Raw genomic sequence first — 19,046 nt, forward strand, 5'->3', positions numbered from 1 at the left:
GCTCGGGCCGACTGTGGAAGTTGGCTCCTATAATATTGAGGTAGTAAAAGACTTCGTCTACCTCGGCACCTCCGTAAACACAACAAACGACATCAGTTGTGAAATAAAAAGAAGAATCGTATTGGCAAACAGATGCTACTTTGGTTTAAGTAAGCAGTTTAAAAACAAAGCCACATCTCGTCAAACAAAAATAACGCTCTACAAAACACTGATACTACCCGTGCTGATGTTTGGCTCCGAAGCCTGGGTACTTGCGCAAGCAGACATGGCAGTGCTTGGTGTGTTTGAGAGAAAAATTCTTCGAAAGATCTACGGACCAATCTGCGCTGACGGTGAATATCGACGTCGCATGAACCACGAGCTGTATCTGCTGTACAACGACATCAATATTGTTAAACGTATCGAGATGCAGCGATTGCGTTGACTAGGCCATATCATAAGAATGAGCGATGATGACCCCGCTAAAAAGGTTTATAAACACGGACCGCTTGGCGGTGCACGCAGAATTGGCAGGCCAAGGAATAGATGGCGCAAACAAGTGGATGATAAGATGAAAAGGCGCAGTATTCCAGAAAGCGAAGCAACAAATATAGAGAATTGGAGATCTTTTCTTAGTTCGGCCTATAGAACAAATGTTCTGTAATGGGCCAGCTAAGTAAGTAACGTCGAGAGCGTATACATTTTGTCACTACTCATACGTCACGTAGTACCAAATTAATCATTGAATAAAAAATAAAGCCAAGGGAGTCTTTAAAACCTTTTAAGAGGTCTTTTATATATAGAAGACGCTAATAAGGGCTTTTATAGATACATAAAGGGGTTTTCCATAGATTGAAGATATTTAAGGGTTCCATTATAGAAGGAAGACACTTTCAAGGGCATTACTACAAACAGAATAGCTTCTTCAGGATAAAAGAGACACTAAAGGGTTCCTCTGTATAGAGAAGACTCTTTAAGTGACTCTCTAAGAGACTGTAAAGGGTTCCTCTGTGTTTAGAAGACTCTTTAAGTGTCCTTCTAAAGATAGAAGACAATTTATAGGACTTTCCTCTAGATACGATACCGTCCTAAAATTTCTTCTATATATAGAATATTTAATGGCTCTCCAGTAAATAGAAGACCCCTTTAGGAGTCCGTTATATATGGAAGACACATACAAGGACTTTTCTGTAGAAAGAAGATCTTTTTAAAGACGTTGCTCTAAATGGAATACAGTCTTAAAGGGTCTTCTATAGGTAGAATATTTTTTAAAGTTTGTCCTATAGATAGAAAAATCCTTTAAGGGTTCCGGTATAGATGAAAGACCCCTTTAAGGGCTCTGCTATAGATGCAATTTCCTTTTAAGAATTCGTCTATGGGTAGAAGAGCCTATGTGGGCATTTCTGTATATAAAATACCCTTTAAGTGCTCTGCTTTAGAGAAAATGCCCTTGCTATCGATAGAAGATCGTCTCAAAGATTTGTCTATAGATGGGACACCATTTAAGGGTCTGTATATAGATTACCCTTTAAGACACGTTTAAGCGTTCTTCTACAAATATATATGACCCTTTTAAGGGTTCTGCTATGGATATAATAACCTTTTATTGGTATTTCTACAGATAGAAGATCCTTTTAAGGGTTTTATATAGATAGAATATCGTCTTAATAGGTCTCCTATAGATAAAACAACCATTAAAGGTGGTTTTTAAGGGCTCTACTTTTTATTTCCTTCCGTAGATTTGCTAGAATAAAATTTAAAATGATAAGTATAGGGACGCATACGTACTATCGCTACTCATTCGCCACACAGTTCCAAAAATATTTATTTTAACCCTCCTAGCCCATTTGTCGAATATATTCGACATTTAACAATTGTTTTACACGGACAGAAGTTATTATTTACACTGAATGGGTTAAGACAAATGTAGTCAATGGAACCATTTAAATATAAAATACTTCCAATCCAAAGGGTTCGTCTGTGTAGATAACCCTAAAAACAGTTTTAAGAACTCTTCTCTAGATAGATTACCCTTTTAAGGGTTCTGCTATTGATAAAAAACTCTACAAGGGTTCTCCTATAGACAGAAGATCATTTTGAGGCACTCTTATAAATATAAAACCCTCTTAAGAACTATTCTATGGTTAAACACATTTTTAAAAGGGCTTTTCTTAAGTGCTCATCGGTATGTAGAAGACACTTTGTATGGCTTTCCGTAGTTTTCTTAGAATTATTAACATTTAAAATGATTAGTATAGGGACGTATAAGTACTGTCGCTATTCATACGCCACATAGTTCCAAAATATTTATTTTAACAAAAATATAAGCAATGGCACCATTTAAGATACCCGCAACTATAACTTCCGCATGTACGCAATATCATCGCCTTTCACTCCTTCCTTTTAACATCAACATCCCAATCTCAAGTAAATGTCTTCTATTTTTCATTACTTAATTAATTCATAATTTAAATTGAATAGCAAAATAATCCTACGCTCTATTCTATGCCTTAATCTACTAATTTATTCCTATAAGTAGCAGAAAGAAAAAATAAAGTTTTTCCCTCTTAAATAAGAAATTAATTTAAACGATTTTTTGTTCCTTTTTGTAGCCATATTCAATTATCTCAACTTCAGTTTAAAGATTCCCCTTCGCTGGATTTCTTCTATTAAGGAAAAACTTGGAAAACGTTTTTCTTTCATCCCCCCTCTACATTTTCTTGGGCATTAAGTAATCATTAGAAGAGATTAAGAAAGTAAAAGAAAAAAAAATTATTTTTTGTCTTCCCGGAAAATTAATCTTATTTTATGAGGTGTTTTTTCTTCTCCTTGAATCCCTTAAAAACAAATGGAAATTAGGGTGTTGAATTAAGGTAATTTTTTGGAGGATGGAAAAATAAATCTTTTGGGGAGCTTTAGGAACACTTTTACTAAAGAAAAATATTAGATAAGAAATGAGGTGGCAACATCAATTATTTTTACATTTTATTAACTGTGAAAAAAACACCAATTATGAAATACCTGCTGCTGTATGATTAACGTCAGCAATCATACGCCATCTGCAACTTTAAGCAAATAAACATGCGGTCATCAGTTAACCCTTTTAAATAGAATAACATTAAAATTATTTAAATTTTTTAAATAATATTTTTGAAGAACCAAAGGACCATTATACGTGGAGTTTTTAAATAATATTTTTTATGGACCAAAGGACCACAAAACGTGGATTTTTTAAATAATATTTTTCATGGACCAAAGGACCACAAAAAGTGGATTTTTTAAATAATATCTTTCATGGACCAAAGGACATAAAACGTGGATTTTTTAAATAATATTTTTGCAAAGTCCAGATGACCACAAAACGTGGATTTTTTTAAATAATTTCTTTCCAAGGTCCAGAGAACCGAAAAACGTGGATTTTTTAAATAATTTCTTTCCAAGGTCCAGAGAACCGAAAAACGTGGATTTTTTTAAATAATATCTTTTCAAGGTCCAGAGAACCGAAAAACGTGGATTTTTTTAAATAATATCTTTTCAAGGTCCAGAGAACCGAAAAACGTGGATTTTTTTAAATAATATCTTTTCAAGGGCCATAGACCACAAACGCGGATTTTTTAAATAATGTTTTTTTCAAGGACCAAAAGACCACAAAATGTGGATTTTTTAAAATATTCTTTAAATAATCCACGCCTGTGTTAGGTCTCAGGAAAAATATTCTTTAAATAATCCACGCCTGTGTTAGGACTCAGGAAAAATATTCTTTAAATTATCCAAGCCTGTGTTAGATTTCAGGAAAAATATTAAATAATCCACGCCTGTGTTAGGACTCAGGAAAAATATTCTTTAAATTATCCAAGACTGTGTTAGATTTCAGGAAAAATATTAAATAATCCACGCCTGTGTTAGGACTCAGGAAAAATATTCTTTAAATTATCCAAGCCTGTGTTAGATTTCAGGAAAAATATTAAATAATCCACGCCTGTGTTAGGTCTCAGGAAAAATATTCTTTAAATAATCCACTCCTGTGTTAGGTCTCAGAAAAAATATTCTTTAAATAATCCACGCCTGTGTTAGGTCTCAGAAAAAATATTCTTTAAATAATCCACGCCTGTGTTAGGTCTCAGAAAAAATATTCTTTAAATAATCCACGCCTGTGTTAGGTCTCACAAAAAATATTCTTTAAATAATCCACGCTTGTGTTAGGTCTCAGGAAAAATATTCTTTAAATAATCCACGCCTGTGTTAGGTCTCAGGAAAAATATTCTTTAAATAATCCACGCCTGTGTTAGGACTCAGGAAAAATATTCTTTAAATTATCCAAGCCTGTGTTAGATTTCAGGAAAAATATTAAATAATCCACGCCTGTGTTAGGTCTCAGGAAAAATATTCTTTAAATAATCCACTCCTGTGTTAGGTCTCAGAAAAAATATTCTTTAAATAATCCACGCCTGTGTTAGGTCTCAGGAAAAATATTCTTTAAATAATCCACGCCTGTGTTAGGTCTCAGAAAAAATATTCTTTAAATAATCCACGCCTGTGTTAGGTCTCACAAAAAATATTCTTTAAATAATCCACGCCTGTGTTAGGTCTCAGGAAAAATATTCTTTAAATAATCCACGCCTATGTTAGGTCTCAGGAAAAATATTCTTTAAATAATCCACGTCTGTGTTAGGTCTCAGGAAAAATATTTTTTAAATAATCCACTCCTGGGTTAGGTCTCAGGAAAAATATTATTTAAATAATCCACGCCTATGTTAGGTCTCAGGAAAAATATTCTTTAAATAATCCACGTCTGTGTTAGGTCTCAGGAAAAATATTTTTTAAATAATCCACTCCTGGGTTAGGTCTCAGGAAAAATATTCTTTAAATAATCCACGGCTATGTTAGGTCTCAGAAAAAATATTCTTTAAATAATCCACGCCTGTGTTAGGTCTCACAAAAAATATTCTTTAAATAATCCACGCTTGTGTTAGGTCTCAGGAAAAATATTCTTTAAATAATCCACGCCTGTGTTGGGTCTCAGGAAAAATATTCTTTAAATAATCCACGCCTGTGTTAGGTCTCAGGAAAAATATTCTTTAAATAATCCACGCCTGTGTTGGGTCTCAGGAAAAATATTCTTTAAATAATCCACGCCTGTGTTAGGTCTCAGGAAAAATATTCTTTAAATAATCCACGCCTGTGTTAGGTCTCAGGAAAAATATTTTTTAAATAATCCACGTCTGTGTTAGGTCTCAGGAAAAATATTTTTTAAATAATCCACGCCTGGGTTAGGTCTCAGGAAAAATATTATTTAAATAATCCACGACTGTGTTAGGTCTCAGAAAAAATATTCTTTAAATAATCCACGACTGTGTTAGGTCTCAGGAAAAATATTCTTTAAATAATCCACGGCTATGTTAGGTCTCAGAAAAAATATTCTTTAAATAATCCACGCCTGTGTTAGGTCTCACAAAAAATATTCTTTAAATAATCCACGCTTGTGTTAGGTCTCAGAAAAGATATTCTTTAAATAATTCACGCCTGTGTTAGGTCTCAGAAAAAATATTCTTTAAATAATTCACGCCTGTGTTAGGTCTCAGAAAAAAAATATTCTTTAAATAATCCACGCCTGTGTTAGGTCTCAGGAAAAATATTCTTTAAATAATCCACGCCTGTGTTAGGTCTCAGAAAAAATATTCTTTAAATAATCCACGCCTGTGTTAGGTCTCAGGAAAAATATTCTTTAAATAATCCACGCCTGTGTTAGGTCTCAGGAAAAATATTCTTTAAATAATCCACGCCTGTGTTAGGTCTCAGAAAAAATATTCTTTAAATAATCCACGCCTGTGTTAGGTCTCAGGAAAAATATTCTTTAAATAATCCACGCCTGTGTTAGGTCTCAGAAAAAATATTCTTTAAATAATCCAAGCCTGTGTTAGGTCTCAGAAAAGATATTCTTTAAATAATCCACGCCTGTGTTAGGTCTCAGGAAAAATATTCTTTAAATAATCCACGCCTGTGTTAGCTTTTCAGGAAAAATATTCTTTAAATAATCCACGCCTGTGTTAGGTCTCAGGAAAAATATTCTTTAAATAATCCACGCCTGTGTTAGTCCCAAGAAAAAAATAATTTAAATAATCCACGCCTGTGTTAGGTCTCAGCAAAAATATTCTTTAAATAATCCACGCCTGTGTTAGGTCTCAGCAAAAATATTCTTTAAATAATCCAAGCCTGTGTTAGGTCTCAGAAAAGATATTCTTTAAATAATCCACGCCTGTGTTAGGTCTCAGCAAAAATATTGTTTAAATAATCCAAGCCTGTGTTAGGTCTCAGAAAAGATATTCTTTAAATAATTCACGCCTGTGTTAGGTCTCAGAAAAAATATTCTTTAAATAATTCACGCCTGTGTTAGGTCTCAGAAAAAATATTCTTTAAATAATCCACGCCTGTGTTAGGTCTCAGGAAAAATATTCTTTAAATAATCCACGCCTGTGTTAGGTCTCAGAAAAAATATTCTTTAAATAATTCACGCCTGTGTTAGGTCTCAGGAAAAATATTCTTTAAATAATCCACGCCTGTGTTAGGTCTCAGAAAAAATATTCTTTAAATAATCCCCGCCTGTGTTAGGTCTCAGGAAAAATATTCTTTAAATAATCCACGCCTGTGTTAGGTCTCAAGAAAAATATTCTTTAAATAATCCACGCCTGTGTTAGGTCTCAGAAAAAATATTCTTTAAATAATCCAAGCCTGTGTTAGGTCTCAGAAAAGATATTCTTTAAATAATCCACGCCTGTGTTAGGTCTCAGGAAAAATATTCTTTAAATAATCCACGCCTGTGTTAGGTCTCAGAAAAAATATTCTTTAAATAATCCACGCCTGTGTTAGGTCTCAGAAAAAATATTCTTTAAATAATCCACGCCTGTGTTAGGTCTCAGAAAAAATATTCTTTAAATAATCCACGCCTGTGTTAGGTCTCAGAAAAGATATTTTTTAAATAATCCACGCCTGTGTTAGGTCTCAGGAAAAATATTCTTTAAATAATCCACGCCTGTGTTAGGTCTCAGGAAAAATATTCTTTAAATAATCCACGCCTGTGTTAGGTCTCAGGAAAAATATTCTTTAAATAATCCACGCCTGTGTTAGGTCTCAGGAAAAATATTCTTTAAATAATCCACGCCTGTGTTAGGTCTCAGGAAAAATATTCTTTAAATAATCCACGCCTGTGTTAGGTCTCAGGAAAAATATTCTTTAAATAATCCACGCCTGTGTTAGGTCTCAGGAAAAATATTCTTTAAATAATCCACGCCTGTGTTAGGTCTCAGGAAAAATATTCTTTAAATAATACACGCCTGTGTTAGGTCTCAGGAAAAATATTCTTTAAATAATCCACGCCTGTGTTAGGTCTCAGGAAAAATATTCTTTAAATAATCCACACCTGTGTTAGGTCTCAGCAAAAATATTTTTTAAATAATCCACACCTGCGTTAGGTCTCAGCAAAAATATTTTTTAAATAATCCACGTCTGTGTTAGGTCTCAGGAACATTATTCTTTAATTATCCACGCCTGTATAAGGTCTCGGAAAATAGATTTTTTTTTAAATAATCCACGCCTGTGTTAGGTCTCGGGAAAAGTATTCTTTAAATAATCCAAGCCTGTCAAACAATATCTGGATTATTTTCAAAGCTCTCCTCTAACAAGGTTTCCATCTTTACATTTTAATTCTTGTTTTAGTATTTTTTGCCTTGCTATATTTTCCTTCTATGCGAAGTCTGTAGGACAAATTTAGTTTTGAAGCACCCCTAGAAAGTTTGATTGGAATATTAAAAAAATCTGCTTTTAGTGGCGTCCTGGGCATTGAAAAAAGTAAAACTTTTTTTATTGTCCTGCAGCAAGTCCTTGGCGCTTACATTGTTTTTCATTACACCTCCTTTCTCTGAAAGAGGGAGGTGATTGCCAAGTAATTAAACTGTGATTGGTATCACGAGTTCTGAGCAAAGTTATTGGGATTTCGTTGCACCTTTATGATGGCCTTTTAAAAACACAGACGAGTCTCATACTCTACATACATATAAACGCCTGAGGTCACAGCTCGCGGGTATTGTAAAAAAACAAAATAACAACACTTCCGACACGGCATTAAATTGCGTTTTGTAGCAGCCCCGCACACGATTCGTATGAGTGACATGAATAAATTACAAGGAAATTAAATCACGTGCACGCAATGAGAACCTTTCATGTTCTTCGGGCGATTATCTATGTTATTATGAGTGTGTGAGGGAGTGTGTGGGTGTGTGTAAGCGATTGTGTATGTGTGCTTCGAGATATCATAAAATTATGATGTTTATAGATTTTGAACGAGGCTAGAAGAAGACAGCAAGCGCTATTAAGATTTTATATTTTTCTTCGAAAATAGAGGAGGGAGAATATTGCGAAAGACAGGGGGCTACAAGGGGAAGGGAACAAAACAATATCGCCTCAAGCTAAAAACAATAGAAAAATGGCAAAGTTAACACAAAATTGCTTTTTTGGTTTTTATGAAGTTTTATAAAATTTAACAGTTTTTTTGGCTGGTTTGATGCTCGGGGGATAGAAAAAAGAAAAGCCGATAAAAGGAAGAGGAAGTATGGAAGCCCGTACATCATTATGTATGTAGTTCATGTTAATGAGCATCTTTCACAGGCAATTTTGTGGGCCATAACGATGGTTGTTAATTATTTGTCACGCTATCAAAAAACTAATTATGCCGGAGGAGGGGGATACCCTACACTTAATGAACCTCCCATCACCTCATTTATTCTAACTTCTTCTCCTCTCTATTTTTTTCTTTTTCTTTTCAGCTTTTTGACATAATGTGGAGTGATCCCCAGCACAATGATGGTTGTTTACCCAACAGCCTAAGGGGTGCTGGCACCTATTTCGGTCCCGATGTGACCCGCAACTTTTTGGAACAACATAAACTGGAGCTGTTGGTACGTTCCCATGAATGCAAAGTGGATGGTTATGAATTTGTTCATGACGAGAAAGTGGTGACCATATTTTCGGCTTCAAATTATTATGCGATTGGTTCAAATCGTGGTGCCTATATGAAGCTGAATCCCCATTTAGAACCACATTTTGTCCAATACATTTCGGCTGCTTCAAAGACACGTCAATTAACATTCCGCCAAAGAGTTGGTATTGTTGAGAGTTCAGCTATAAGGGAATTGGGTGCACGTTTGAGAGCAAAACGTAATGAACTGGAGGAGGAATTTAGGAAAAATGATCCCAACAATAGAGGTAAGATTTTGGGTGGGAATTTTTGCGTGCGATTTTTAATGGTTCCATTGGTCTTTTGTAGGTTACATTACCATCTCGAATTGGTGTGATGCCATGGAAAAGGCCACAAATTTGGGATTGCCTTGGCGTTTGTTACGACCCCGTTTGGCACCCTCCACAGATGAGCGTTCCACAAATGAAGTGAACTATTTGACGACCCTAGATTTATTAGATACGGATACTATTGTGAGTATAAATTATCTGAAGATCATGTAAAATATAACTAAAATTAATGCGGATAATATATAAAAAGTATCCAGTTGTCGGGGATAATATGTTTATATTATCCAGATAACTCCGATAACGTAATTACAGTATCCAGATAACTTGGATAATGCATTTTCACTAAACTGGTAATGTATATACATTATCTGGATAACGTGGATAATGTATATTCATTATCCAGATTGCGTGGATAATGTATTTTTACTATCCAGATAACAGATAACTCGGATGATGTTTTTTATTATCCAGTTAACGTGGATAATGTATTTTCGTTATCCAGATAACGTGGATAATGTATTTTCGTTATCCAGATAACGTGGATAATGTATTTTTATTATTCAGCTAACAGGATAATGCATTTTTGTTATCCAGATAACTCGGATAATGTATTTTCATTATCCAGACAACGTGGATAATGTATTTTCGTTATCGAGATAACGTGGATAATGCATTTTTGTTATTCAGATAAAAGGATAATGCATTTTTGTTATCCAGATAACGTGGATAATGTATTTTCGTTATCCAGATAACGTGGATAATGTACTTTCATTATTCAGATAAAAGGATAATGCATTTTTGTTATCCAGATAACGTGGATAATGTATTTTCGTCATCCAGATAACGTGGATAATATATTTTCATTATTCAGATAACAGGATAATGTATTTTTGTTATCCAGATAACTCGGATAATGTATGTTTATTATCCAGATAACGTGGATGATGTATCTTCGTTATCCAGATAACGCTGATAATGTATTTTCATTATCCAGATAACTTGGATAATGCATTTTCACTAAACTGGTACATTATCTGTATAACGTGGATAATGTATATTCATTATCCAGATTACGTGGATAATGTATTTTTTCTATCCAGATAACAGGATAATGCAGTTTTGTTATCCAGATAACTCGAATGATGTTTTTTATTATCCAGTTAACGTGGATAATGTATATTCGTTATCCAGATAACGTGGACAATGTATTTTCGTTATCCAGATAACGTGGATAATGTATTTTCATTATTCAGATAACGGGATAATGAATTTTTTATCTGGATAACGTGGATAATGCTCTTTCATTATACAGATAACTTGTTTAATGTACTTTTATTATCCAGATAACGTGGATAATGGTTTTATATTATCCAGATAACGTGGATAACGTATTTTCATTATCCAGATAACACGGATAATGTATTTTCATTATCCAGATAGAGTGAATAAGGTATTTTCATTATCCAGATAAGATAGATAATGTATTTTCATTATCCAGATAACATGGATAATGTATTTTAATTATCCAGATAAAGTGGATAATGTATTTTCATTATCGAGATAACGTGGATAATGGTTTTATATTATCCAGGTAACGTGGATAATGTATTTTCATTATCCAGATAAGTTGGATAATGTATTTTCATTATCGAAATAGCGTGGATAATGTGCTTTCATTATCCAGATAACATGGATAATGTATTTTTATTATCCAGATAACATGGATAATGTATTTTAATTATCCAGATAAAGTGGATATTGTATTTTCATTATATAGATAACTTGGATAATGTATTTTCATTATCGAGATAACGTGGATAATGGTTTTATATTATCAAGATATCGTGGATAATGCTCTTTCATTATACAGATAACTTGGATAATGTATTTTCATTATCCAGATAACGTGGACAATAGTTTTATATTATCCAGATAACGTGGATAATGGTTTTATATTGTTCAGATATAGTGGATAACGTATTTTCAGTATCCAGATAATATATTTTCACTATCCAGATAAAGTGGATTTTGTATTTTCATTATCCATATAACGTGGATAATGCTCTTTCGTCATACAGATAACATGGATAATGTATTTTCATTATCCAGATAAAGTGGATTTTGTATTTTCATTATCCAGATAACGTGGATAATGCTCTTTCATTATACAGATAACTTGGATAATGTATTCTCATTATCCAGATTACGTGGATAATGTATTTTCATTATCCAGATATCATCCGATGGTTTTATATTATCCAGATAATGAGGATTATGTATTTTCATTATCCAGATAACGTTGATAATGCTCTTTCTTTATACACATAACTTGGATAATGTATTCTCATTATCCAGATAACGTGGATAATGTATTTTCATTATCCAAAATACATGGATAATGTATTTTCATTATCCATATAAAGTGGATAGTGTATTTTCATTATCCATATAACGTGGATAATGTATTTTCATTATCCAGATTACATGGATAATGTATTTACATCATCCAGATAACGTGGTGTGTGTATTTTCATTATCCAAATAAATGAGATAATGTATTCTCATCATCCAGATAACGTGGAACATGTATTTTCATTATCCAGATAAAGTGGAAAATGTATTTTATTTATCCAGATAACGTTGATAATGTATTTTCTTTAGCCAGATAACGTGGATAATATATTTTCATTATCCAGATAAAGTGGATATTGTATTTTCACTATCCAGATAACGTGGATAACGTATTTTCATTATCCCGATAAAGTGGATAATGCATTTTTATTATCCAGATTACGTGGATAATGTGTTTTGATTATCGAAATAAATGGTATATTGTGTTTTAATTATCCTGATAACGTGGATAATATATTTTCATTATCAGATAAAGTGGATAATATATTTACATTATCCAGATAACTTGGATAATGTGTTTATATTTTCCAGATAATGTGGATGTTTATTTTTGTATAGTCCAGATAACGTGGATAATGTATTTTCATTATTCAGATAACGTGGATAATATATTTTCATTATCCAGATAACGTGGATAATGTATTTGTGTTATTCAGATAACAGGATAATGCATTTTTGTTATCCAGTTAACTCGGATGATGTTGTTTTATTATCCAGCTAACGTGGATAATGTATTTTCGTTATCCAGATAACGTGGATAATGTATTTTCATTATTCAGATAACAGGATAATGCATTTTTATTATCCAGATAACTCGGATAATGTATTTTCATTATCCAGACAACGTGGATAATGTATTTTCGTTATCCAGATAACGTGGATAATGCATTTTTGTTATTCAGATAAAAGGATAATGCATTTTTGTTATCCAGATAACGTGGATAATGTATTTTCGTTATCCAGATAACGTGGGTAATGTACTTTCATTATTCAGATAAAAGGATAATGCATTTTTGTTATCTAGATAACGTGGATAATGTATTTTCGTTATCCAGATAACGTGGATAATGTATTTTCATTATTCAGATAACAGGATAATATATTTTTGTTATCCAGATAACTCGGATAATGTATGTTTATTATCCAGATAACGTGGATGATGTATCTTCGTTATCCAGATAACGCTGATAATGTATTTTCATTATCCAGATAACTTGGATAATGCATTTTCACTAAACTGGTACATTATCTGCATAACGTGGATAATGTATATTCATTATCCAGATTACGTGGATAATGTATTTTTTCTATCCAGATAACAGGATAATGCAGTTTTGTTATCCAGATAACTCGAATGATGTTTTTTATTATCCAGTTAACGTGGATAATGTATATTCGTTATCCAGATAACGTGGACAATGTATTTTCGTTATCCAGATATAATGTATTTTTTCTATCCAGATAACAGGATAATGCAGTTTTGTTATCCAGATAACTCGAATGATGTTTTTTATTATCCAGTTAACGTGGATAATGTATATTCGTTATCCAGATAACGTGGACAATGTATTTTCGTTATCCAGATAACGTGGATAATGTATTTTCATTATTTAGATAACGGGATAATACATTTTTGTTATTCAGATAACTCGGATAATGTATTTTCATTATCCAGATACCTCGGATAATGTATTTTCATTATCCAGATAACGTGGATTATGTATTTTCATTATCCAGATAACGTGGATTATGTATTTTCACTATCCAGATAACATGGATAACGTATTTTCATTATCCTGATAAAGTGGATAATGCATTTCCATTGTACAGATTACGTGGATAATGTATTTTCATTATCCAAATAAATGGTATATTGTGTTTTCATTATCCAGATAAAGGGATAATGTATTTTCATCATCCAGATAACGTGGATAATGTATTTTCATTATCCAGATAAAGTGGAAAATGTATCTTATTTATCCAGATAACGTTGATAATGTATTTTCTTTAGCCAGATAACGTGGATAATATATTTTCATTATCCAGATAAAGTGGATATTGTATTTTCATTAACCAGATAACGTGGATAACGTATTTTAATTATCCCGATAAAGTGGATAATGCATTTTCATTATCCAGATTACGTGGATAATGTGTTTTGATTATCGAAATAAATGGTATATTTTGTTTTAATTATCAGATAACGTGGATAATATATTTACATTATCCAGATAACTTGGATAATGTGTTTATATTTTCCAGATAATGTGGATGTTTATTTTTGTTAAGTCCAGATAACGTGGATACTATATTTTCATTATCCAGCTAACGTGGATAATGTACTTATATTATACAGGCAACGTAGATAATGTACTTACATTATCTAGATATCGTGGATAATATATTTATATTATCCAGATAATGTGGATAATGCTCTTTCATTATACAGATAACTTGTTTAATGTACTTTTATTATCCAGATAACGTGGATAATGGTTTTATATTATCCAGATAACGTATTTTCATTATCCAGATAACACGGATAATGTATTTTCATTATCCAGATTACATAGATAATGTATTTTCATTATCCAGATAACATGGATAATGTATTTTAATTATCCAGACAAAGTGGATAATGTATTTTCATTATCGAGATAACGTGGATAATGGTTTTATATTATCCAGGTAACGTGGATAATGTATTTTGATTATCCAGATAACTTGGATAATGTATTTTCATTATCGAAATAGCGTGGATAATGTGCTTTCATTATCCAGATAACATGGATAATGTATTTTCATTATCCAGATAACATGGATAATGTATTTTAATTATCCAGATAAAGTGGATATTGTATTTTCATTATATAGATAACTTGGATTATGTATTTTCATTATCGAGATAACGTGGATAATGGTATTATATTATGCAGATAGCGTGGATAATGCTCTTTCATTATACAGATAACTTGGATAATGTATTTTCATTATCCAGATAACGTGGATAATGGTTTTATATTGTTCAGATATGGTGGATAACGTATTTTCAGTATCCAGATAATATATTTTCACTATCCAGATAAAGTGGATATTGTATTTTCATTATCCATATAACGTGGATAATGCTCTTTCGTCATACAGATAACATGGATAATGTATTTTCATTATCCCGATAAAGTGGATAATGCATTTTCATTATCCAGATTACGTGGATAATGTGTTTTCATTATCCAAATAAATGGGATATTGTGTTTTAATTATCCAGATAACGTGGATAATGTATTTTCATTATTCAGATAAAGTGGAAAATGTATTTTGTTTATCCAGATAACGTGGATAATGTATTTATATTCTCCAGTTAACGTGGATAATGTATTTTTATTATCCAGATAACGTGGATAATGCATTTTATTTAGGCAGATAGCGTGGATAATGTATTTTCTTTATCCAGTTAAAGTGGATAATGTATTTTCTTTATCCAGATAACGTGGATAATGTATTTTACTATCCAAATAACCTGGACATTTTTTTATATTGTCCGGGTAACGTGGATATTGAATTTCATTATCCAGATAACGTGGATAATAAATTTTAACTATCTTAACTAAATGGATAATGCATCTACATTATCGAAACTATGTGGATATTGATCTACATTATCCAACACAAATTCTGAAGGTGTCTTCTGTACATATGTATAATTCCCTTAAAATTATTCTTCTAAAGACTGAACACAGTGTAGATCCAGAAAGTAGAGGACATTTTGAAGAAGCACGAATTAAAAGAATACATTCTGAATTAATCTTCTATAGATAGAAAAAGAACAATGTATGGGTTTTCTGAATAAGAAAGATGCTCCTTAGAGGTCTTGGGTTTATAACTTCCTCTAAAAAGTTTTTCTCTTGATACAAGGTTATCTAAAGAAGCTTTCAAAGGAAAGCCTTCTAAAGGAGTGTGGTGTTATAAATTGTTTACACTCTGCTATAAATACCTTCGATGGGGTACTCCAAATATAGAAGACATTCTTTAGGTTTATTCTGGGAAGTCTCCCCTTTAGACTGAAGATACACTGAATTGATCTTCTGTAGTTAGTAGAGGCTCTGAAGCAGAGCTCCGAAATAATTTCACTCGCGAGTAGAATTCGAGCGAGAGTACTCGCGCGATTAGGAAAAATAAAACGAGTATACTTTATTTTTACTCGTCACTCGCCAAGTATATTTCAGACTTGCTCGTTTTTACTCGCGAGGTAAAGTGTTTGCGAGTACTCTTTTGTTTTATTTGGGAAAGTTGAGAGGGGGGAAGTTGAATGGGGTTATGTTGGAACTTGCCCCTCCTCACACTCTTCGAGTACTCCCACTCGCGAGTACTTTTCACTCGCGAGTAAAAACGAGCAAATCGGAGCTCTGCACTGAAGGGGTGTTGTAAGTGTAGAAAATAGTCTGAAGGAACCCGCAACAGCTAGAAGACCATCTGTCTGGGTCTTCGATAGATGGAAAACACTCTAAAGGCTTATCCCGACTATAGATGACCTTCCTAATGCCCCCTGAAGGTGTATTTGGGATATTATAGTTTTGTCCGGAGCTCTTTTGATCACAGAAGACCTTTTAAAGCAACCACCTAAAGATAGATGGCACTCTGTTTCATAGGGATAGAAGACACTTTTAAAGCATAATCCAAATATAAAAGACCGTATAAAAGCCTCTTTGGAATACAAAGGGTTTTTTCAGAGTCACTTCGGAGTATAGAAGACTTTTTGAAGGTACCCGTTACACATAGATGACACTCTGTCTGAGTTTTCTATAGATAAAAGACGCTTTAAAAGTGTCTTCCAACTATAGAAGATCTTCTATAGTGTGTTCCTAATATAGAAGACTTTTGAGTGGGTTCCCTATAGATTGAAGACATTCTTATTTGATCTTCTGTTGCTAGAAGACGAACTAAAGGGGTATTGTGAATATAAAAGAAATATTAAATATTATGAAATAGGCTGGAGAAAGATGATCCTCTGAATATTGAGACTCAACCATTGGAAATAAGATTCAGTAAAGGGATCTTCCTATGAGTGGATCATCTGTAGATAGAAGGGTCTAAAATGTAGGCTTTTGCCGAAGAAGACCCTCAGAAGCAGTTTTCTGAACCTAGAAGAATTCTTTAAACTATGAAACACCTTCTAAGGGTTCCATGTGAAGTCCCTTAAATGGGCTCTCTTGAAGAAAAAGTCTCCTCTGAAATTATCTTCGTTAGATTAAAGACCTTTTAGAGAGTTGATATTTACATAAAAAGAATTCTTCTGATCATCTTCTTTATGTAGAAGACTTACTAAAGACCTTCTGTATGTAGAGGAACTTTTTTGGGGATCTGATTTAAGTTCAGATAATTTTTCATTGATATATTAAAAATAAAACAATTTTCAAATTTCAGATTGAAGCTCAAGCACAAGAAACCAGCGTTGCAGATTCCCTGTATAAAAATGTCAGTAGCTTGGAGGCTATATTCCATATTTTGGACTCAGATTCATCGGGTATGTACTTGTTATATTTTCAGTTATTATTTTTGGGGAAAAAGTTATTCATGTTCTAAATGGTCAAGTATAATTCACATTGCTTCCGATCATAGATACGATTATCAGGAAAGTAAAACTGAATATTTGTTGCTCTTACAATTCAACCAAAAGGGAGTTTTACAATTTGCATTAGTAGCGTATACGTGGTGTCAACACTTATGCGCACCATGGTACCCTTTATTATTTATTACACTGTACACAAAATGGAGGTGAAAGTCTGGGACACGGAAAAATCCTCTTGGGGAAGAAATGCCTTGGTGAATAATTTAAGAACGCCGAAAGACAGATCCGTCGTGAGTGGAACTTCCGCGAAATTTTCTGAGCGGCATTTTTGCAGAACATTTCGAAGCTGAAAAACGTCATCTTGTGGTACTTTTATAGGGGCTCTTAAAATAAAGGACGAAAATGACATTGAAGGAAGCGAGTTAGAAGGTCGAAGAGCTCTACGAAAATAATCCTCATTCGATTTGACTGAAGACATGTCATATAAAAAAAAGCTAAAGCAACAGTGAACAAAGATATAGCACTAATTCCTGATGGTCTACAGGGACTCTAGCAAAAACTTCATCACGCCATGAGGCGGAAGTTCGACACACGGCGGATCTGTCCTTCGGGGTTCCTTATATACTAACCAAAGGCTTTCATCCACAAAATGAATTATCTCTGCCCCAAAATTTGTGTTCACAGTGTTATTTGTATATGCCGCGTATACGTGCTGACAATACTTATGCGCATTATGGTACCCTTTATTATTCTTTTTTTTAAGCCTATTTTTTCTGTCTCTCTTTCAGGTTACATATCCTTAAGTGAATTTAGTGATGCCTGTGAGTTGTTGGAACAACATTTACCCGGTACAAATACTCGTGAACAGCTGCTGGATATGTGTCGCATGATGGACTTGAACAAAGATGGCCTAGTGGATCTCAATGAATTTTTGGAAGCATTCCGTTTGTGTGAACAGGCTAAAAATGACCATGTAGCGGGACGAACACGTAAAGATAAGTCACCCAACCGAGAACAAAGTGATGACAGTGAGGAGAAACAAAAAGCCGATAGAAGTAAATTTAACGAGTCACTGAGAAAATAAACTCTAAGTGACAAAATGATTAATGAATTGTTTTGTTTTAATTTGATTTATTTGCTTTTTATAATCTTTGTTTCTATAGGACTCAGTGCCACTGTGGCAGAAGCAGAGGCTGAATTGAAAAAGTTACTACCTCCCACAGCCGAAGAGGATGACATTGATCCCAAGGATTGTGAGGCAAATACCTTAAAACGTAATAAATAATAGGCTGGCTGGTAGGGAATGGCACAGAAAATGGCTGAAGGAAGACTTATTGAAAAGAGAAATGTCTCGTTTTTTTTTAATCTCATTTGAAAATATCTAAGCTTTAAAACGCAAAAAAACAATTATATTTATTATTGTTAATTAAGACTTTGCTGGTAAGGAAATCATTAATCCTTTAGAAAAAATCTCATTTATTTTAAGACCATGAAAACAATTGTAATCTAGTCATTTTTATGCGGGGATTCTAGGCGGCTATTCGAATATGGAATTATTGATTTTAGACTGGATGTGTGTAATATAGGACTATTTACTTGCCATTGTGGGTCCTTTTACATGTAATGTACTTCATTATAGTCTGTCTATACCCCCCCTGATCTCCCTTAGTTATCATTAATTCAAACATTTTGTCATTTTGAAAGAATACACAAAATAGACAACGAAACGAATTCATAAAGAAGAATTAATTTTTAAAAATAATCTACATAATTATAAAACTAATTA

General features: G+C 33.0%; 1 protein-coding gene across 2 annotated transcripts in view; it reads left to right on the plus strand.

Moving 5' to 3' along the window:
• rdgC (retinal degeneration C) overlaps positions 1-18,687 on the plus strand; it is a 100,775-nt gene extending 82,088 nt beyond the window's left edge. For both annotated transcript variants that reach the window (XM_073987517.1, XM_073987516.1), the window contains exons 9-13: positions 8,799-9,237; positions 9,299-9,462; positions 17,116-17,215; positions 18,049-18,315; positions 18,424-18,687. In XM_073987517.1, coding sequence (XP_073843618.1) covers positions 8,799-9,237; positions 9,299-9,462; positions 17,116-17,215; positions 18,049-18,315; positions 18,424-18,545 — 1,092 coding nt within the window. In that variant the 3' untranslated portion in view covers positions 18,546-18,687. The remainder of the gene's footprint in view (positions 1-8,798; positions 9,238-9,298; positions 9,463-17,115; positions 17,216-18,048; positions 18,316-18,423) is intronic.
• Positions 18,688-19,046: the final 359 nt, after the last annotated feature.

This window comes from Musca autumnalis, unplaced genomic scaffold, assembly GCF_047663935.1.
Source record: "Musca autumnalis isolate F117 unplaced genomic scaffold, ASM4766393v1 scaffold_4, whole genome shotgun sequence".
Classification (NCBI taxonomy): Eukaryota; Metazoa; Arthropoda; class Insecta; order Diptera; family Muscidae; genus Musca; species Musca autumnalis.